We start from the raw sequence: 22,954 nt of genomic DNA, 5'->3' as shown, positions 1-22,954 counted from the left end.
ATTGTTTAATCTGGAATGTAGTTATTTGAGGATTCACTGTACTGTTCTGTTTAAATTAAAACATTTTTATGATAAAAAATTAAAAATCTTTAGAATGAAAGCCCTTTTGTTTACTTTCTAAGTCAACAGTAGGAATTTTCCTTTTATTCCTTTTTTACACTAATTAAAAAATAAATACTAAACCAACAGTTATTAACCTATACTAAAAATGCTAAAAATGAAGTACTGGACAACTGTTAGGAACAAGAAAGTCAAGACTCCCAGTATACTGTTGCTATGTGCAACCACAGAAAAGAAAAACAAGTTCAGGCATGACGGCTCATTCCTGTAATCCCAGCAATTTGGGAGGCCAAGGCAGGCAGAGCACTTAAGGCCAGGAGTTCAAGCCAGCCTGACCAACATGGCAAGACCTTGTCGCTACTAAAAATACAAAAATTAACCAGGCATGGTGGTGCACAACTGTAGTCCCAGCTACTCGGGAGGCAGAGGCAGAAGAAATCACTTCAACTCAGGAGGTGGAGGTTGCAGTGAGTCAAGATGGCGCCACTGCACTCCAGCCTGGCTGACAGAGTAAGACTATGTCTCAAAAAAAACAAAAGAAAAAGAAAAGAAAAACAGCACTTCATGCTATTTCTAGTCTACCTTAAATCCATTTGGACTATGGCTTAGGAAAAAAAACTCTACATTCTAAAATATTCACTCAACAAGTATTTCCCAAGTACAATGTGCCAGGCACTAGGGAAATAACAGTGAATAAGACAAAATTAAAAAAAAAAAAATCCTTGAAAAAAGAGACACAGAAGACAAATAACTAAACCAGATAAATTCAGATTATGATACAAAATGGCACCTCATTGAACAGTGATACAATACAGAACAATTTTTGATACAGGGATCAGGAAAAGTTTCTCATGGGAAGTAACATTTAAGTTGAGCCTTCAAGAAAAAAACTCAGCCATGACAAGGGTAAAAGTGTTCAGGTAAAAGGCCGAATACCAAACTCTGAGGCAGAAAAGTTGGCAAGCATGCAGAATAGAAAGGAGTGCAGGGTGGCTAGTTTTGCCACCTTATCAGGTATTCCTTTAAAAACAGGATTTTTTGGCCAGGCACAGTGGCTTGCACCTGTAATCCTAGCACTTTGGGAGGCTGAGGCCAGCGGATCACTTGAGGCTGGGGGTTTGAGACCAGCCTGGCCAACATGGTGAAACCCTGTCTCTACTAAAAATACAAAAATTAGCCAGCTGTGGTGGTGCATGCCTGTAATCCCAGCTACTTGGGAGGCTGAGGCAGAAGAATTGCTTGAACCAGAGAGGCAGAGGCTGCAGTGAGCTGAAATCATACACTGCACTCCAGCCTGAGGGACAAGAGTGAAACTCCATCTCAAAAAAAAAAAAGATTTTTTTTATAAATCTAAAATCACAGAAAGACTAATTTTAAAATGATAATTACTATAAAAAATCACAGCTATAACTAGTGTAAACTTCATTTTTAGGCAATTGCTATTTATGACTTCATTATTTTCCTGCTAAAATTCAGAATAAAATAAAAAGTCATTTTGGAACTTGACATTTCTAAAAAGTTTTTTAAAAATACTGGATGAAAATTGATGTTTTCCCTTACTGCCTTTGCTACAGAATAACATTCTAAATTAACATTTCTAAGCTACATACAATTCTCTCACAAAAAAATGTGGAGTTTTTTTAACACTTTCACACATTCTAAATTGGTGGCAAAATTTATTCTTCTCTAATTTTGCATTAAACTTCACGAAAGTATGTTATACCCTAGTGATTCAATCTTCTCAAATTGTCTCAAGCAACCAACTTAATCCTTTTTAGAGAAATATATTTACATCAAAAAAGCAAATTTAGTCAATCATTACTCATGGATTCTGCCTACTCCCTAAAGTTTATTTGTGACCCCCAAATCAGTATTGGCTCTACTTTCATGGTCATTTGCAGACATACATATAGAGCAACAAAAAATGAATTGCATGAAGCACATGTTCTCAAGGCAACACTCTTGCCGTCTTGTTTTAGCTTATGCTGTAAACAATCGTCTTTTTCATCGTTGTTTAGTGCCACATTTTTCATTTTTGTGCTTTTTACTGGTAATTTCACTATTTAAAATGTCCCCAAAGAGGCTGGGCGCAGTGGCTCAAGCCTGTAATCTCAACACTCTGGGAGGCTGAGGTGGGCGGATCATCTGAGGTCAGTTCAAACCAGCCTGGCCAACATAGAAAAACTCCATCTGTAATAAAAATACAAAAATTAGCTGGGCATGGTGGCACACACCTTTAATCCTAGCTATTTGAGAGGATGAAGTGGGAGAATTACTTGAACCCAGGAGGCAGAGGTTGCAGTAAGCTGAGATTGCACCACTACACTCCAGCCTGGGCAACAGAGTGAGATTCGGTGTCAGAAAAAAAAAAGAATAAATGAGAGGTAAGAAAGCGGAGACTGTGTATGTAGCAAACGCCACTGCACTCCAGCCTGGGCAACAGAGTGAGATTCTGTATCAAAAAGAAAAAAAAGTCCCCTAAGTATAGTGCCGTCTAGTGTTCCCAAGTGCGGGAAGACTGTGATGTTCCTTACGAAGAAAGTACAAATGTTAAGTTTTTTACAGGTAAGAGTTATATTGCTGTTGGCTATGAGTTCAATGTTAATGAATCAACAATACATATCAAATAAAGCGTCTTGGCCGGGTGTGGTGGCTCACGCCTGTAATCCAAGCACTTTGGAGGCCAAGGTGGGCGGATCACCTGAGGTCAGTAGTTCAAGACCAGCCTGAACAACATGGTGAAACCCCGTCTTAAAAGTAAATAAATAAAATAAAATAAATAAAGCGTCTTTAAGCAGAAACATACATAAAACAAGGTAATGTATTCATGAATTAATGAAAATGTTCTGACCACAGACTTGCAGCAACCTAACCCTGTATTCTATTTCCCCTAGGAGCAAGGCTTATTTACTAATTATGTGTTTTCAATGACTTCATAGAACTAATGCAAATAATCAGAATCAACTGTAATTTTCTTTTCAACTTGATGAGAGAAGAGTTGGTTTCCCAAAACCAAATTATCATTTTTTTGAGATAAAGTTTTGCTCTGTCACCCAGGCTGTAGGGCCGGGGCACAATCTCTGCTCACTGCAACTTCTGCCTCACAGGTTCAACTGATTCTCCTGCCTCAGCCTCCCCAGTAGCTGAGATTACAGGTGCCCACCACCACACCCAACTAATTTTTATGTATTTTATTAGAGACAGGGTTTCGTCATGTTGACCAGGCTAGTCTCAAAGTCCTGACCTCTGGTGATCTGCCCACCTTGGCTTCCCAAAATGCTGGGATTACAGGCATGAGCCACCGCAACTGGCCTTCAAAATGAAATCCTGTAAGACCTAAACCTTCATGCTAGAAATTCATAGTTTTACATGGTATCATACAACTTTGTACTCATAGTTTTCATTAAAGCTTTTTACTTTCTTATTTATTTATTTATTTATTTATTTATTTTGAGATGGAGTTTCACTCTTGTTGCCCAGGCTGGAGTGCAATGGCAGTATTTCAGTTCACTGCAACCTCCACCTCCCGGGTTCAAGCGGTTCTCTGCCTTAGCTTCCCAGGTAGCTGGGATTACAGGCTGCCACAACGCCTGGCTAACTTTTTGTATTTTCAGTAGAGACAGGGTTTCACCATGTTGGCCGGGCTGGTCTCAAACTCCGCCTGCCTCGGCCTCCCAAAGTGCTGGGATTACAGGTGTGAGCCACCGTGCCCAGCTACTTTTAATATTTTAGAAAATAAACTAATAATTATCTTCAAACTTAACTACATTTCAAAGAATCATTTTAGTAGGTACAATAAGCTATTTATATTTTTCTCGGGAATCACATGAGATATTCAAATAAAAGTTCAATTTTACCTTCTGAGAGTAGTGCATTGTTCATTTACATTCAAATGTATACATTATTTACTATTGTATTCTTTAAAAGACAATGTTGTTGCCAGTGTACCATAAGGAAAGTCAAAAGATCAATGACATACTGAAAGAAAACATTTACAACATAAATCATAAAGGGCTAATAACGCTAATATATAAAGAACTCTTACAAATTAAGAATTAAAAAGCTGGACAAATGGCAGATAGAAAAGATAGTTTATGGAAAAAAATAGACAAATGATGTTTAAACATATGAAAAGATATTCAATTTCACCTGTACTAGTAAAAATACAAATTTAAAATACAGTGAAAAGGTCGGGCGTGGTGGCTCACGCCACACCAGTAATCCCAGCACTTTGGGAGGCCGAGGTGAGTGAATCACTTGAGGTAAGGAGTTTAAGACCAGCCTGATCAACATGGTGAATCCCCATCTCTACTAAAAATTCAAAATTAGCCAGGTGTGGTGGGCACACCAGTAATCCCAGCTACTTGGGAGGCTGAGGCAGGAGAATCACTTGAACCCGGGAGGTGGAGGAGGTTGCAGTGAGCCGAGATCATGCCACTGCACTTCAGCCTGGGCAACAAGAACAAAACTCGGTCTCAAAAAGAAACCAAAAACAAATAAATTAAATTAAATACACTGAAAAGCCATTTCTCATCTAACATATCGGCAAAAATTCAAAAACTGGGCAATACACTATTGGCAAGGCTGTGGAGAAACAGCCAGTCTCATACATTACTGATGGGAATAAGAAATGATTAATTCCTATGATCATATATATATATATATATATATTTTTTTTTTTAGACGGAGTCTGGCTCTGTCACCCAGGCTAGAGTGCAGCAATTCCCCTGCCTCAGCCTCCTGAGTAGCTGGGATTACAGGTGCACATGCGCGCACCACCATGCCCAGCTAATTTTTTGTATTTTTAGTAAAGATGGGGTTTCTTTTTTTTTTTTTTTTTTGAGACGGCGTTTCACTCGTTACCCAGGCTGGAGTGCAATGGCGCGATCTCGGCTCACCACAACCTCCACTTCCTGGGTTCGGGCAATTCTCCTGCCTCAGCCTCCGGAGTAGCTGGGATTACAGGCACGCGCCACCATGCCCAGATAATTTTTTGTATTTTTAGTAGAGACGGGGTTTCACCATGTTGGTCAGGCTAGTCTCGAACTCCTGACCTCATGATCTGCCCACCTCCGCCTCTCAAAGTGCTGGGATTACAGGTGTGAGCCACTGCTCCTGGCCTCCAGGATACATTTTTAAGTGAAAAAAGCAAGGTCTTAAAGAATATGAATTTATTATTTTACTGAATATGGAGAAATAAGAATTTCTATATGGAGCTATTTATTTTTATAAAAAGAACCATAAGTATATTGGTTGCCTAGAGCAGGTGGGTAGGAATGGGTCAGAAAGTATAAGAAAGGAATCTGAAATGTTTCTATACAGCTTTGACTTTTGAACTCAGTTAATATTTTACATTGTCAGAAACAAATTGGGCCAGGTGTGGTTGCTCACACCTGTAATGCCAGCACTTTGGGAGGCCAAGGTAGGCAGATCTCCTGACGTCAGGAGTTCGAGACCAGCCTGGCCAACATGGTGAACCCCGTCTCTACTAAAAATACAAAAAATTAGCCACACATGGTAGCAGGCGCCTGTAGTCTCAGCTACCGGGAGGCTGAGGCAGAAGAATGGCTTGAACCCAGGAGGCAAAGGTTGCAGTGAGCCGAGATCACACCACCATACTCCAGCCTGGGTGACAGAGCAAGACTCCATCTCCAAAAATGAAATCAATCAATCAATCAACCAATCAATCAACAAGGATGGACAAAAATAGCCCTCACACAGACTAAAAACAATGAACTTAACTACATTTATATAAAATGGTAACATAATCATGCTAAGGAAAAAGTAACCCAATTTTTGAACTAGTATTTCAATTCTATATTCTCAATAGAATATATTCTGAAAACAAAAACTACAAAGAATTTGTGAACTTTATGAATCTGTAAAGGTTTTTTACTAGCAGTAATAACGATATAACAATTTGGAACCTATCTAGTATTGCAGATTTGAGGAAGTATACAGATACTGGGACCCAGAATCCTTTCATATTGTGGGAGTATAGAAACGCAATTATGAACTGGGCACGGTGGCTCATGGCTCACACCTGTAATCCCAGCACTTTGGGAGGCCGAGGCAGGCAAATCACAAGGTCAGTTCAAGACCAGCCTGGCCAACATAGTGAAACCCTGTCTCTACTAAAAATACAAAAAAATTAGCCGGGCATGGTGGCAGTCGCCTGTAACTTGGGAGGCTGAGACAGGAGAATCGCTTGAACCCAGGAGGTGGAGGTTGTAGTGAGCTGAGATCATGGCATTGCACACCAGACTGGGGGACAAGAGTTAAACTGTTTTAAAAAAATAAAATAAAAGAGAAACACAACTATGGAATGGAAGAAAGAGGAATTCAGTGGTATAGAACTGAAGTTAGAAGTATTAATATAAACTCACTTTTTTAATAAAATTATTCCCTACTACCTGTCTAAAAATGAATAATGATAAGACTAGATGTAATTAGCTTGGCATGGTGGTGCACACCTGTAATCCCAGCTACTTGGGAGGCAGAGGTTGCAGCCAGCCACTCCAGCCTGGGTGACAGAGTGAGACTGTCTCAAAAAAAGAAAAATAGATTGACATATTCATACACATACACATACATATATATGTATATTTTTTGACATATTCACTTAAATATGCCAATATATGCTTATGTATACATAAAATATTTCTGGAAGGATATCTTAGAAGGAAACTGTAGCTAATTCTGAAGGGTAGACTGAGTGATGTGGTTGGATGGGGACTTACTTTTCATTGTATTACTCTCTATTAATACTGGTTTTATTAAGTACATGTATTACCCATTTAAACACTATGTAACTCTTTAATGTAGCAACCAGAGCTAATATATTCATTCTTTATAGCTCTTAGAGCTATAAAGAAAACAATCCAAAATAGACATTCAATTCTAACCTTCAGGACTGCTATCTGGCTCATATGTCTGTTGAGTTCCTTGTTCAAAGACAGTATTTTTCTTTCTCAATATTTCCAAGCTGTCTAAAGCAGTACTGTGTTCAGATAGTGACTTTAAAATGGAAATGGTATTTACTAATCCGGAAAGTTCTGAAGAATTTTTAGGATTCCAGTATTGTTTGTCCTCTCTGGAAGTTTCAACTTCAATATGGTTAGGGGGTAGACTACCAATCTTTCCCAAATCTTCAGGTTCAGATATATGTGCTTCTGTGTCTTTGGAAATAAGATGCTTTTTTCCCAGTGGGTAAAACAAAGAATTGGAAATGTAGGTATTTGATTTATCAAGTGTAATACAATCAGAGTGATTCTGATTGGTATTAAATAGTTGGACACTGTTGTCAGTACTAGAAGTTGATGGTAAAACATGTTCATCATTTTTGTCTAAGTCACTTCCCAAAATAAAAGGATGAGGTTGAGCATCTTCTGAAAATAGGTCACTGTTTTCAGCAGTCTGGTTTTGAATATGAGGAATATGTGAATTCATATTTATATCTTTAGACTTATTTGGGAGTAAAGCAGAGTCATAGTTAATTCTGACTTCTTGAATACATTTATTAGCATCTTCTTTGTTACCTATGTATACATCATCAGTCCACTCAAAAGATTCAGAATTGCTCAATGTGTCACTATACTTCTCTATCTCTTTTCCAGTGTTTCCAGCTTTACATATTCCCATGTCAAAACCCACAAAAGTTTTATCACAAAACTGTGATGGCAGAGTTTCTTTAACAGGAAATGTCTCTGTAGGCTTGCCACCAACAGATGTCAAGTGTGGCAAATGCTCACCCTCAATCTCTTTACAGTTTGTATTCTCAGACCTCTTTTGAACACATAAATTGTCATCACTAACCAAAATGTCCTTTACCCAACTCTCTGAATCCTGGGAAATTTTTTTGCTTTCCTGTGACTCCTCCTCAGTGTCACTGGTCTCAAAATCGTTCAGATTAAAAGTTACCTCCAAAAATGGTTGTGTTACATTACTCAGCGATTCATGAATACTATTAAGACTTTCATTATCCATTTTACTTTTAGAAAACATGTCTGTAATGTCATCAGAGATCCTAGCATTATTACTAGATTCAGTTTGGAGATGTTTCGGTTCTGGCAGAGATGACTCTGATTGTTCACGCTCCTTTTCCAGTGTTCCACATGTATTTACCTCCTGATCATTTTCTTTAATGAGAACTGATCCTTTAATGCACACCTTGTCATCTTGATTAAAAGGTATTTTATTATCTTCTTGAATGTCAGATTCTGATAATGTACCATCATTTTCTGCACTTTTACAGGTAACCTGTAAGCTACTGCCATCAATGGATGAAGGAATTTCTAATTTTACTTCTTGATTCCAGGATTGATCATTATTACCTACTGACTTGTCTACAGTACACTTTTTCCCCTCTTCAGCACATGTTTCAAAGAACTGTATCTTTTTTTGTAACAAAAGATCTTTCAAATTAGAATTTATATCATCTTCCTGAGCCCTGGGTTTCCTTTCTGTATCATCTTCAGTAGAAAAATGCCCATCTTCAGTAGAAAAATGCATAGGTGAACTTTGTGAAGATAAATACATGGCCCACCGGCTTTTATTTCTCATGGTACTTTCTGATTGATGCTGGTAGTATAAATTTTCTGTGCTCTTCATCTCAGCACACTCTTCCTGTTGAATTACATACTTTGATTTAGTAGCAATTTTTAAACTTCCATGTGGCTGTTTTTGAGGAAAATGCTCTGTCATCTCAGAATTTAGTTCCTCACATGTACCAGTTGATTGGGACTTCAGAAGAGCTAATATCCGTGCTTTGCTTCTGATGTTTTGTGAAATTCCTGAACAGTGGGATGCCAAACTGTCTCTTTTCACAGGCTCATTGGTCAGTAAAGAGTCTGAAAGTTTACTTCCAGAATTCATAGGTGAGCAAAAATAATTTTCTTCATGTAGCACTTCTGAGTTAATGTGGAAGGGTGGAGAAAAAACTGAAGAAAAATCCATGGCATTTCTCTCTCTGTTCTTGTAAGTCACAACATCTGCTGGTATATTATTTACATCTTTCTTGCCAACAGTAGGAAACAAAGGAGACATGCTATAGAATGGAGAAAAAAAAGTAGGGCCAGGTTTCTTAGCTTCACATGATGCAGCTGATTCACCGCTTTCCGTAATAACCATTTTCTTCGGAACCTGACGTGGTCCTTGAAAACCCTGAAAATATTAAAATAACTGTTAGTTGTACCATTACCCATAAAGGAAATGTTAAATAAACTGGCTAAAAAAATAAAAAAGAATAAGGATTGTTTGTGCTTTGACTAAGGTAAAGTAATAATTCAGATTTAAAATTGTTAAATTACATTCATTTGTAATAAGATTTTTCAAAGTAGGGTTTATTTCCTTTCTACCTAAGTATACTGTTAAGTGCCCTTTGAATGACAAAGTATAATCACTTCAAAATTCACTACTTTTTGAGACAATTTTATAAATATATCTGAGGCATTATTTTCCACAGAAAAACTTACAGTAAACTTCCTTTTTAAGCCAGAGGGCTGACATCCAAGAGATCGGCCAGAGGATATCAATGTCCTTGAATTTAACTCTGGTGCTTCTTTATTGATATTCTGCTTAACAATACCTGTGGCTCCAGCAACTTTAACCTCTTCAACTGTGATTAAATATCGATCACTTTCTAAGTCATCTCCAGGTTTCACCTAAAATTTAAAGAATAAATATTAAAATCACATACATCTAATTATTTTATTATCTATGTATTCCAGGATGCTCACTAGCAATAAGACAAAATAAATAGGTGTTGAACGAATAAATCAGTACCTAAAGTCTTCAATTATTTATTATTATATACTAGTTAACTATTAATAAGCACAAAAAAGGACAATAATATATTTAAAATTTTATCTGTTTTTTTTTTTTTGAGACGGAGTCTCACTGGCACCAGGCTAGAGTGCAGTGGCACGATCTTGGCTCACTGCAACCTCTGCCTACTGGGTTCAAGCAATTCTCCTGCCTCAGTCTCCCAAGTAGCTGGGACTACAGGCATGCGCCACCACGTCCAGCTAATTTTTTATTTTCAGTAGAGACGTGGGTTTCACCATGTTGGCCAGGATGGTCCCCATCTCTTGACCTCCCTCCTTAGCCTCCCAAAGTGCTGGGATTTACAGGCATGAGCCACCACATCTGGCCTCTAATTTATTTATTCAACAACACATATTAGAGCTAGATGTGGCTCACACCTGTAATTGCAAGACTTTGGGAGACCAAGGCAAGAGGATTGCTTGAGGTCAAAAGTATGAGACAAGCCTGGGAAAAAATATTCAGATCCTGTCTCTGCAAAAAAATTTTATTTTAAATTAGTCCGGGCTGGGTGGGATGGCTTATACCTGTAAATCCAGCACTTCAGACACCAAAGCAGGACAATTGCTTGAAGCCAGGAGGTCAAGACCACCCTAGTCAACATAGGAAGACCCCGTCTCTACAAAAAACTTTTAAAAAAATTAGCCATGCATAGTGGCATGTACCTGTAGTCTCAGCTATTCAGGGGATGAGGTGGGAGGATGATTTGAGCCTAGGAGGTCAAGGCTGCAGTGAGTGGTTATCACACCACTACTCTCTAGCCTAGGTGACAGAATGAGACTCTGTCTGAAAAAAACAAAAAAATTTAGCCAGGCATGGTGGCATGTTCCTATAGTCTTGGCTACTCGGAAGGCTGAGGTAAGAGGATCCCTTGAGCCCAGGAGTTTAAAGCTGCAGTGAGCTATGATCACACCACTACACTCCAGCCTGGATGACAGAGTGAGACAAAGTCTCTAAAAAAAAAAGAGTTAAATTAGTAAATAAGTATTAAGTGCTTGGGACCTATATGAGGCCCTTTATTACATGCTAGGAATACAAAGACAAACAAGAAAAAAAATGCCTCCTCTCAAGCAATTCACTTAGAATCCATACAACTAAATGTAACTTTTCAAAAATTAGAGCTATTATCAACTATATATCTTTAAATGAATAAGATATTCATAATTATCACAAATTAACATTATTATAAATCATTACAGTTGTTTAAATATATTCCAAAAATGCATTTTAATCACTTAAATGAACAAATGTAGTACTTGCAGCCACCTGTGACTGCAGCATAAAAATAAGATTATCAGCCTAACTTGAAAATACACAAAATCTGTATCAGATTAATATTTTACTAATGAAATGATTTTTTAAGATTAAATAATAGTAGTCACCACCAATCAAACCATATACTAAGATACTGATTCTCCTAGACCCTTTTAAAAAAATATAGTACCATAACCACTATTGATGTCATGTAAAATTTCAAAATGAATTCAATACTATGGCCAGAAGTCAACATTGTCATCATCATAATATACATTTTAACACATTTAGAATCACTGTACTAGGCCAGGTGTGATGACTCATGCCTGTAATCCCAGCACTTTGGTAGGCCAAGGTGGGAGGATCACGAGGTCAGGAAATCGAGACCATCCTGGCTAACACGGGAAGTCAAAATTTCAAGACCAGCCTGGCCAACATAGTGAAACACCATCTCTACTAAAAATACAAAAAATTAGCTGGGCATGGTGGCGCACACCTGTAATCCCAGCTACTCGGGAGGCTGAGGAAGGAGAATCGCTTGAATCCAGGAGGCAGAGGTCACAGTGAGGTGAGATTGCGCCACCACACTCCAGCCTTGGCGACAAAGTGAAACTCCATCTCAAAAAAAACAAAGGATCTGGGCGCGGTGGCTCACGCTGTAATCCCAGCACTTCGGGAGGCTGAGGCAGGCGGATCACAATGTCAGGAGATCAAGACCATCCTGGCTAACACAGTGAAACCCCGTCTCTATTAAAATACAAAAATTATGTGGGCATGGTGGCGAGCGCCTGTAATCCCAGCTACTCGGGAGGCTGAGGCGGAGAATTGCTTGAACCCGAGAGGCGGAGGTTGCAGTGAGCCAAGAGAGTGCACCATTGCACTCCAGCCTGGGTAACAGAGCAAGACTTCATCTCAAAAAAAAAAAAAAAGAAAAGGAATCATTATACTAAAACTGCTAGGCACTTTACAGAAGTTATTTCTAACCTTCAGACCAACCTTGTAAAGTCTGTCTATGATCTGCATTTTACAGCAGAGAAGTTAGACATAGAGAGCACAGGTGGACAAGGAAGTACTTAGATGTGAGAAATGAACCCAGAATGACCAACTCTAATACCCTTATTTTTCACTAAAATATGCCTTTAGTCCTTTTTCTATGCTTCTTCCTCTTTGAAAGGAAAAACAAAACTAAGTATTTGAGAGAATGCTTTATTTATGTATTTATTTTTAACTTTTAAGTTCAGGGGTACATGCACAGGTTTGTTAAAAGGTAAACCTGCGTCATGGGGGTTTGTTATACAGATTATTTCATCGCCCAAGTACTAAGCCTAGTATCCATTAGTTATTTTTTCCTGATCCTCTTCCTCCTCTCACCCTCCCTCTGTCCTCCAGTAGGCCCCAGTGTCTGTTGTTCCCCTCTGTGTCTATGCGTTCTCATCATTTAGCTCCCACTTATATGTGAGAACATGTAATATTTGGTTTTCTGTTCCTGCATTAGTTTGCTAAGGATAATGGCCTCCAGCTCCATCCGTGTTCCTGAAATGGAACATGATTTCACTCTTTCTCTATGGCTGTATAACATTCCATGGTGTATTTGCATCACATTTTCTTTATCCAGTCTATCGCTGATGGGCATTTAGGTTGATTTCATGTCTTTGCTATTGTGAATAGTGCTACGATGAACATACAGGCACATATGTCTTAATGGTAGAACAACTTATATTCCTTTGGGTATATACCCAGTTATAGGTCTGTTGGGTTGAATAGCAGTTCTGTTTTTAGGTGAGAGAATATTATACTTAAATGAGAATATGTCACAAAAAAATTCCCACAGTAGACCTCTACCTATGAAAAAATCATGTAGTCAAATTAGACTCTAGAATCACTTCTTGGGATCAAATCTCAGCCTTCCTACCACTGTAACTCTATGAACATGAGCTAGTTACTTAACCTTTCTGCACTGTCCTCCTAATCTATAAAAATCAGCTTGTTTTAGATTTAAACAATCAGTTGTAGAGATTAAAGGAAACAATATTTAAAAGGTTTTAGCACAGTCTAGTTATACTACATGTTCAAGAAACAGTAACTATAATTATTATTAATATCACGACTATGCTATTTAACAATATTTATAAAGGATGTATTTAAAGAGATTTTTAAATAATAACTTAAAAATAAGATAAACACACTAAAATACCTCAAGGCATTTAAGAAACAGACTCTCCAAACATGCTCCTTTGTCATCATATAAAATTGCCTGTATTAAAACAAAATAAATGTTAAAAGGGAACAACACAATTATGCTTTTCTTAAACATCTTCAAGAGGAAGTAAGTAATTATTATATAAGTAGATCACACAATGAAAGGATTACATTTGTTGAACTTGGATTTGAAAATGCCTCTATTTTGAATGTTTTTTAGGCATCAGTCTGTGTAAGAGAGTGAAGGCATACACAAATAAATTCAAGAACCTAATTCCTACCAGGAAGATATGAGAATGAAACTGGCAAGAGGCTGGGTGCAGTTGTTCACACCTTTAATCCCAGCACTTTGGGAGGCCAAAATGGTGGGATCACCTGAGGTCAGGAGTTCCAGACCAGCCTGGCTAACAGGGCAAAACCCCGTCTCTACTAAAAATACAAGCTGAGGCAGGAGAATGACTTGAACCTGGGTGGTAGAGGTTGCAGTGAGCCAAGATTGTGCCACTGTACTCCAGTCTGGGCAACAAAGCAAGACTCCGTCTCAATCAAAAAAAAAAAGAAGGAAGGAAGGAAGGAAATTGGAAAGAAAACATAATTCAAACACACTGAAGGGGACAAACAGGAGACGAGATAATTTGAGAGATTATTGCAGTAGGATGGTATACAGGATAAAGGAGATGATTAGCACTTAAAATTAGATACTGGCATTTGGGATAGGACAATTATTTATGAGATATAACGAATAAAACTTGTTAAATGTGAGGGATAAGGGGGAAAAAAGAAAGCTAAGGTAATTACCATTTTCTAGCTTTCCCCTTGTCTCTAGTCCTTTTTCATAGCAATTTTTCCACTAGTCCCTTTAACTTTGGTGTTTCCATCATGTTAAAAAACAGTTTGGCAATTCCTTAAAAGATTAAACATAAAGTTCTCACATGACCCAGCAATTCCACTCCTAGGTATACTCAAGAGAAAAACTTTTGTATATGTCTATACAAAAACTTGCACATAAATGCTCATAGCAGCATTATTCATAATGGCCAAAAAGTTGAAGTAACCCAAATGTATGTCAACTGTATTATGAATGGATAAATAAAACATGACCTATTGGGCTCAGTACATGGCTTGTGGTATAATCTCAGGTACTCCAGGTACTCTGTAGGCTGAGATGCAAAGATCATCTGAGACCAGAAATTCAAGATCAGTCCAGGAAACATAGCAAGACTCTATCTCTAAGAAAAAAAAACTTTTTTTTGAGATGGAGTTTTGCTCTTGTTGTCCAGGCTGGAGTGCAATGGCGTGATCTCGGCTCACCGCAACCTCCATCCCCCAGGTTCGAGCGATTCTCCTGCCTCAGTCTCCTGAGTAGCTGGGATTGCAGGCATCTGCCATCACGCCCAGCTAATTTTTTTGTATTTTTAGTAGAGACGGGGTTTCACCATCTTGACCAGACTGGTCTTGAACTCCTGACCTCATGATCTACCTATCTTGCCTCCCAAAGTGCTGGGATTATAGGCATGAGCCACCATGCCTGGCAAGAAAATTTTTTTTAATTAGTAGACATGGCTGTGCAAGCCTAAGTAGTCTCAGCTACTTAGGAGGCTAAAGCAGAATAATTGTTTGAGCCTAAGAGTTTGAGGCTACAGTGAGCTATGATTGCACCACTGCAATCCAGCCTGGGTGACAGAGCAAGACCCTGTCTATTAAAAAAAAGAAAATCATAAATCCATACAGTGTAATACTATTTGCCAATAAAAAATAAAATACAGGCCAAGTGTGGTGGCTTATATCTGTAATCCCAGCACTTTGGGAGGCCAAGGCAGGTGGATCATGAGGCCAGGAGTTCGAGAGAGTTCGAGACCAGCCTGGTCAATATGGTAAAACCCCATCTCTACTAAAAATACAAAAATTAGCTGGGCGTGGTGGCAAGCACCTATAGTCCCAGCTACTCAGGATGCTGAGACAGAAGAATTACTTGAACTCAGGAGGCGGAGGTTGCAGTGAGCCAAGATCATGTCACTATACTTCAGCCTGGGCAACACAGACTCCATCTCAAATAAATAAATAAAATATATATGAAGATATATGCTTCAACATGGAAGAACCTTGGAAATATGCTAAATAAGACTTATTCACAAAAGATTATTTGTTATATAATTTCATTCATGCAAAAATGTCCAGAATAGGTAAATCCATAGAGACAGTAAGTAGATTCATGTTTGCGTAAGGCTGGGGGCTGGGTACTGAGTAGTAACTGCCAAAGAGCATGAGATTTCTTTTGCGTGTCACAAAAATATGCTAAATTTAAATTGTGCTGATGGTTGCAAAACTATGAAAATACTAAAAATCACTGAATAGGTGAATCGAAAAGTGTGTGAATAAAGCTGTTTAAAAAATTATATTCTTGAGATGAAGTCACTGCACTCCAGCCTGGGTGACAAAGCAAAACTCCATCTCAAAAAAAAAAAAAAAAGTTGGAATTCTTGTCCCTCTATTCTTTTAATTCAATACACTCTCCCTGAGCACTATCATCCATATAAATCAGATCATGTTATGCTCCTGCTCAAATCATTCCAATGTCTCTACAGCTCCCTAAGAATAACAAAAGTTCTTTCCATAGCCAGTGAGACTTATATAATCCCCTTTATTTCCATTCTCGCCCTTGCTCACTCGTTCCAACCACACTAATGTCCCTGTTATTGTCTTACTCACTAGACATACATATTCATTTAATTTAGTGGTCCGTCTCCTTCATGTTATTTCCATGAAGTCAGGGATTTATGTTTTGTTCTCTGCTGTATTTCTTAGAACAGTGTGCAACTCACTCAGATGCTCAAAAAATATGTGTTGAATAAATGAATGCACTCCAATAGTTTCAAATACCATCTAAAAGCCAAGGACTTCTAATCTATACTAGTAGTTCAGAACTCCTTCCTGAGTTCTAGGTATCTACAGCTAATTACATGTTTCTATACTTCAAATTTATTTATTTATTTTATTGCATTTATTTTTTCTTTTTTTCAGACTGAGTCTCACTCTACCGCCCAGGCTGGAGTGCAGTGGCATGATCTCGGCACACTGCAACCTCCACATCCTGGGTTCAAGCAATTCTTGGGCCTCAGCCTCCCAAGTAGCCGGGATTACAGGCACCCACTACCACTCCTGGCTAATTTATTAATTAATTTTTTTTTTTTTTGAGATGGAGTCTCACTCTGTTGCACAGGCTAGAGAGTGTAGTGGCATGGCTCTGTCACCCAGGCTGGAGTGCAGCGGCGCAATCTCGGCTCACTGCAACCTCCACCTCCCGGGTTGAAGAGATTCTCCTGCCTCAGTCTCCTGAGTAACTGGGACTATAAGCACGTGCCACCATGCCCAGCTAATTTTTTGTATTTTTAGTAGTGATGGAGCTTCATTGTGTTAGCCAGGATAGTCTCAATCTCCTGACCTCGTGATTTACCCTCCTTGGCCTCCCGAAGTGCTGGGATTACAAGCATGAGCTACCGTGCCCAGCCAACTCATTTTTATATTTTTAGTAGAGACAGGGTTTCACCATGTTAGCCAGGCTGGTCTGGTCTCAAACTCCTGACCTCATGTGATCCACCCGCCTCAGCCTCCCAAAGTATTGGGATTATAGGCATGAGCTACTGCACCCAGCCTCAAATTTGTTATGTTCAAAATGGAACTAAAAATCTTGATTGTTCTCATTAACTTATTTTTCTTTTTGAAATGTCTCATTTCAGGAGATAAATACAGAAACCTTAAAGTCATTCTGGATCCTCCTCTCACCTTCAATATCCAAGATCTAAGAGGCTATATTTTTATAATTTCTCTCTAATCATTCTTTTTCTCTATTGCCATTGCTAATGGCTGCTTGGTCAGACTTCCATTATTTTTTGTCTAGATTATTCTACAGCCTCCTTAAGTCTTTGAAATCCAATCTGACTTTCATCCTATACAACTTTTACACTGCTGCCAAACCAATCTGTCTGAAATACAAACATAGCCAGTATGGTGGCTCATGTCTGTAATCCCAGCACTTTAAGAGGCTGAGGCAGGTGGATCATCTGAGGTCGAGAGTTGAGACCAACCTGGCCACCATGGTGAAACCCCATCTCTAATAAAAACACAAAAATTAGCCAGGCATGGTGGTGCATGCTTGTAATCCTAGCTACTCAGGAGGCTGAGACAGGAGAATCTCTTGTACCCAGGAGGCAAAGTTGTAGTGAGCTGAGATTCTGCCACTGCACTCCAGCCTGGCCAAAAGAGTGAGACTCTGTCTCAAAAAAAGAAAAGAAACAAATATATATATAAATATATACACACATATAAAAAAGACATTATCATTAACCTTAGTCACTCAGCCGGGCACAGTGGCTCACGCCTGTAATCCCAGCACTTTGGGAGGCTGAGGTAGGCAGATCACCTAAGGTCAGGAGTTCAAGACCAGCCTGGGCCACATGGTGAAACCCCATCTCTACTAAAAATACAAAAACATTAGCCGGGCATGGTGGTGGGTAACTGTAGTCCCAGCTACTTGGGAGCCTGAGGCAGAAGAATCGTTTGAACCCAGGAGGCAGAGGTTGCAGTGAGCCGAGATCGTGCCACTACATTCCAGCCTGGGTGACACAGTGAGACTCTATCACAAAAAAAAAAAAAAAAAAAAAAAAAAAAAAAATAGTCACTCTACTGTGCTACTGAACATCAGATCTTATTCATTCTATCTATTAGTGAATCTTTTTTTTTTTGAGATAGAGTCTCACTTTGTTGCCCAGGCTGGAGTGTAGTAGTGCAATCTCAGCTTACTGCAACCTCGGCCTCCTGGGTTTAAGCAACTCCTCAGCCTCCCGAGTAGCTGGGATCACAGGCATGCATACCACATCCAGCTAATTTTTGTATTTTTGGCAGAAATGGAGTTTCACCACGTTGGCTAGGCTGTTCTCGAACTCCTAACCTCAGGTGATTCGCCTGCCTCAGCCTCCCATAGTGCTAAGATTACAGGCATGAGCCACTGCACCTGGCCTAGTGAACTATTTTTTTTTCCTTTTTTCAGGAGGTTATCAATGAACTATTTTTAAAACGCACAAATTAGCCACTGTGATATGGTGATTATTTGAAATCTGTTTTCACATCATTTCAGTGTATGGATATATTTACATTTTATCACATACAGTTTTTTAAATATTCAATCGAAAATCGAGAACCTCACTCTTACACTCTGTAGTCAACTGCTTTGTACTCACTTTGTTTCCTAAGTGAGTGATCTTCAGAATTCCATCTTGCCACACTTTTGACTTTTTCAACTTCTGATGAGTATATAGGACCTTATTTCCAAAAACACACAAAAAAATGGTTTCCATTATATATATTCAATGTTATATATTTCATATATCCTTCCTACATATGAAATATATTTCAAGCACTTTTCATCAAAAAAAGGCATATACACCCATATCAATTTAAAAAATTTTAAAAACAGCAGCACAGATATGACAGTAACATTAAACATTAATTAAATGAAAGAAAAAGGGAAGGAAGGGAGAGAGGTAAGGAGAAGAAGAAGGAGGGCATAAGGGAGGAAAAGAAAGGGGAAGGAAGAAAGGAGAGGAAAAATCCAAGAAAGAAACAAAAAAGATAAATGAGCACTGAAAGTAATTTGAGCTCCCTAGTCATCAGAGAAAAGGGGAAAAATTATTGAGTTACACAGTACTTATAATCTGTGTAGTTCTCAAAGTTTGGTCCAGAGACTCCTGGAGGTCTCCAAGACCTTTACAGATGTCTGTGAGGTGAAAACTATTTTCATCATGCTGTCTTTTCATCCTCACTCTTTCAGGGTTGCAGAATGAAGTTTCCCAGGATTATGTATATGCAATATTGCAAGATTCAATTGCAACCTGAATATAGAAACATATATGAGACTCTAGTTGTCTTCTATTAAGTCAAATCATAAATACTTTTTACATGTCTGCTCTAACTTACTTCTAATATGAAAAACACCAATAGATGTGAGACCTACAGAAACAAGTTCTTTGGGGTCAATAATTGTCTAGAGTGTTAAAGAGTCCTAAGACCCAATAATGTGAGAACCAATCATTTGTACAGAAGAGGCGTGCCAGTTCTTTAAGAGAAGAAATTGTTTCCTGGTCTCACACTTCCAAAGAATAGGTTACAAAGGACTTTGTCTAATACTTGATCTTAGCCAAAAGGCTGAAAAGTGATGATTTTGTGTAACAAATATAAATAGCAGGTAACAGATAGGGTTGCCAGATAAAACAGTGCAATATTTGGGACATCCTTATGCCAAAAAACGTATGCATTTTTTATATGAAATTCAAATTTAACTTAGTAGCCTGTTTTTTGTTTTGTTTTTGCTAAATCTGGCAATACAGCAAGATGTTTGTGAAGCACCTTTAAAAGAAAGAAGGAAGAAAGGGAAAGAGGAAGGGCATTTCAATTGTGAAAAATGGTAAAACTTACAATAAATTCTTGGCTTTCCATCATTTCTTCTGAAGTTATAAACCACTGGGTCCAGAAAATAGGAAGTAGTTATGCAACTATTTATACCACCTAAAATTAAAAATGACATAAAATATCAACCTTCATTTTTTTAAAGTATCAAATATAATTTTTCTCAATAAACTCTTGACCACAGACAGACATGAATTAATGAATTCCAAGACTACCTAACTACCAAGGGAAACGGAATTGTAATAAAATTATCTATCACTGAGGACACAGTAAAAGTGATATCAAGCTATGAAACAAGAATTTTTTCACAAGTAAAGAAAAAACTAAGTAAAATATATAAACTAATGTGTAGTCTGCAAACATTTTTCCAGGTGCCATAATATGTATTAGAAAATACGAATTTGTCCTCCATGTTTGGTTCCTTATAGCCCAAATTCAATTTTTAAAGTTTTCTGAATTGCTATAGCCACCACAAGATGGCCCCCTTGTGTTTTAAATTTTTCCTTTCACATCTTACATCAATATACCACAGTATCTAGGACCAAATATGTATTATATAGTACCTCTGCAAGGAAAAATCTTTCCAACACTGTTGTAACAGTTACTGTAGTTATGCTATGCTAGTGGACAAAATTGTTATTGTGGACAAATTTGGAAATCTAAAATCACTGATGGTGACCGGAAGAAGTAAACAGAAATGCCAAAGAAACATATTTTCTTTTTTTGTTCCTGAAGTGGTGCTAAAGATGTGACCCCTGGACCAACAGTATCATCTGGCTCACGCCTGTAATTCCAGCACTTTGGAAGGCCAAGGTGGGCAGATCATCTGAGATCAGGAGTTCAGACCAGCCTGGCTAACATGGTGAAACCCTGTTTCTGCTAAAAGTACAAAAATTAGCCAGGCGTGGTGGCGCGTGCCTGCAAGCCTAGCTACTGGGGAGGCGGAGGTTGCAGTGAGCCAAGATCACACCATTGCACTCCAGCTTGGGCAACAAGAACGAAATTCCGTCTCAAAAAAAGAAAAAGAAAGGAAGAAAGGAAGAAAGTAAAAGAAAGAAAAGAAAAGAAAGGAAGGAAAGAAGGAAAGAAAAGAAAGGAAGGAAGGAAGAGAGAAAGAAAGAGAAAGAAAGAAAGAAAGAAGGAAGGAAGGAAGGAAGGAAGGAAGGAAGGAAAGAAAGGACCTATTAAATCAGAAAGTCTAGGCTTGGGGGCCCAACAGTCTGTGGTTTTTTTTTTTCTTTCTTTTTTTTTTAGATAGAGTCTCACTCCATCACCAGGCGTCAGGCTGGAGTGCAGTGGTGCGACCTCGGCTCACTGCAACCTCCGCCTCCCGGGTTCAAGCAATTCTCCTGCCTCAGCCTCCCGAGTAGCTGGGACTACAGGCGCGCGCCACCACGCTCAGCTAATTTTTTTGTATTTTTAGTAGAGACGGAGTTTCACCATGTTAGCCACGATGGTCTCGATCTCTTGACCTCGTGATTCGCCCGCCCTGTGCTCCCAAAGTGCTGGGATTACAGGCGTGAGGCACCGCGCCTGGCCCAGTCTGTGGTTTTTTTTTTTTGTTTTTTTTTTTGAGACAGAGTTTCACTCATTACCCAGGCTGGAGTGCAATGGCGCGATCTCGGCTCACCGCAACCTCCGCCTCCTGGGTTCAGGCAATTCTCCTGCCTCAGCCTCCTGAGTAGCTGGGATTACAGGCACGCGCCACCATGCCCAGCTAATTTTTTGTATTAGTAGAGACGGGGTTTCACCATGTTGACCAGGATGGTCTCGATCTCTTGACCTCGTGATCCGCCCGCCTCGGCCTCCCAAAGTGCTGGGATTACAGGCCTGAGCCACCGCGCCCGGCCCCAGTCTGTGTTTTAAGAAGCCCTCCAAGTGATGGTGATGGAATCTCAAGTTTGAGAATACAGACCTAAAAGACCTAGAAGGATTCAATAAAGTTATCATTTGTAATTTGAGTTCAGTTCCTCCTTTAGACATATAAAATATGCCACTTACATATTATTTATAAGTTATATATATTTATTCAGACGTGCCAGAACATTATGCTAGGCTAAAATATTTAAATGGAATTTCTATCCTTCATCTCAAGGAATTTCAGTATGGCACGGTGATAAATAGTAATTTTAATAAAATATGGCAGGAATAAGCACAGGAAGGGCACCTGGCTTGGTGTGGATCATCAAACAAGCCTTCTTCAAGGAAGTAAAGTCTAAGTTGTAAGCTGAAATTACTATTAGTCAAGGGAAGGCTAATGAAGGTCTTCCCAAACAGGAATTGATATGCCTGATGAGGGCGCTCTAATGCAATTAAGGAGTGAAGTGCAGGCCGGGCACGGTGGCTCATGCCTCTAATGCCAGCACTTTGGGAGGCCAAGGCAGGTAGATCACCTGAGGTCAGGAGTTCGAGACCAGCCTGGCCAACATGGTGAAACCCCGTGTCTACTAAAAATACAAAAATGAGCCGGGTGTGGTGGCAGGGGCCTGTAATCCCAGCTGCTCGGGAGGGGGAGGCAGATAATTGGTCGAATCCTGGAAGCGGAGGTTTTGCAGTTAGCCGAGATCGCGCCACTGCACTCCAGCCCAGGAGACAGAGCGAGACTCAAGTCTCAAAAAAAAAAAAAAGAAAGAAAAGGAAATCCACATCTCATTTTATAAGATTCTAATAACCATAATCCTGTGTCACCAAATGACAATGGAGACTTGGTCCTTCCTCGGTCCTAAATACAAACAGCAAAGCCCTCTTTGGTCCTCATATACACTCGAAATTACAAAGCAGGCTCTGGGAAAAGCGGTGAAGAAGAGGCTCAACTTTTTACAAGCAGTTCGAGCAGCTGCGACCACCATAATCCTGGTTCCAAATAGTATCCCTCCCAGTTCTCTAATGGAGCAGAGTCTTTCGTCCCTTCGCCTCAAATCCCCCAAGTCTCCCTGACTATTTACCTTTCATTCCTAGGAAATCCCGAGAAACACTTCACCTCATCTGTCAAATTCCACAAAATCCACTTTCGAATTTTTCCCGCGAAACAACGTGACGTCATTAACGCGGGACCGCACCAGATGAGGACCCAAGATTTAGCCCGCCCACCTCTGGCTCAGCCAAAAACCGCCACTTTCAACCCGCCAATCATGTTCTCCCTCGGCTTCGAGCCCCT

At 39.2% G+C, this 22,954-nt stretch overlaps 1 protein-coding gene across 1 annotated transcript in view; it reads right to left on the bottom strand.

The window, feature by feature from the left end:
* Positions 1-22,831, bottom strand: part of ZGRF1 (zinc finger GRF-type containing 1) — an 84,715-nt gene extending 61,884 nt beyond the window's left edge. Inside the window, exons 1-6 of the mRNA XM_064383987.1 lie at positions 22,743-22,831; positions 19,807-19,896; positions 18,573-18,653; positions 13,331-13,390; positions 9,534-9,722; positions 6,966-9,222 (exon numbers count right to left, since the gene is read on the bottom strand). Of these exons, the coding sequence (XP_064240057.1) occupies positions 6,966-9,222; positions 9,534-9,722; positions 13,331-13,390; positions 18,573-18,653; positions 19,807-19,830 (2,611 nt within the window). The 5' untranslated portion in view covers positions 19,831-19,896; positions 22,743-22,831. The remainder of the gene's footprint in view (positions 1-6,965; positions 9,223-9,533; positions 9,723-13,330; positions 13,391-18,572; positions 18,654-19,806; positions 19,897-22,742) is intronic.
* Between the last annotated feature and the right edge of the window lie 123 nt (positions 22,832-22,954).

This window comes from Aotus nancymaae, unplaced genomic scaffold (genome assembly GCF_030222135.1).
Source record: "Aotus nancymaae isolate 86718 unplaced genomic scaffold, 86718_ANA_hifiasm-v0.15.2.pri h1tg000033l, whole genome shotgun sequence".
Classification (NCBI taxonomy): domain Eukaryota; kingdom Metazoa; phylum Chordata; class Mammalia; order Primates; family Aotidae; genus Aotus; species Aotus nancymaae.
This window is presented reverse-complemented; position numbering and strand designations above follow the sequence as displayed.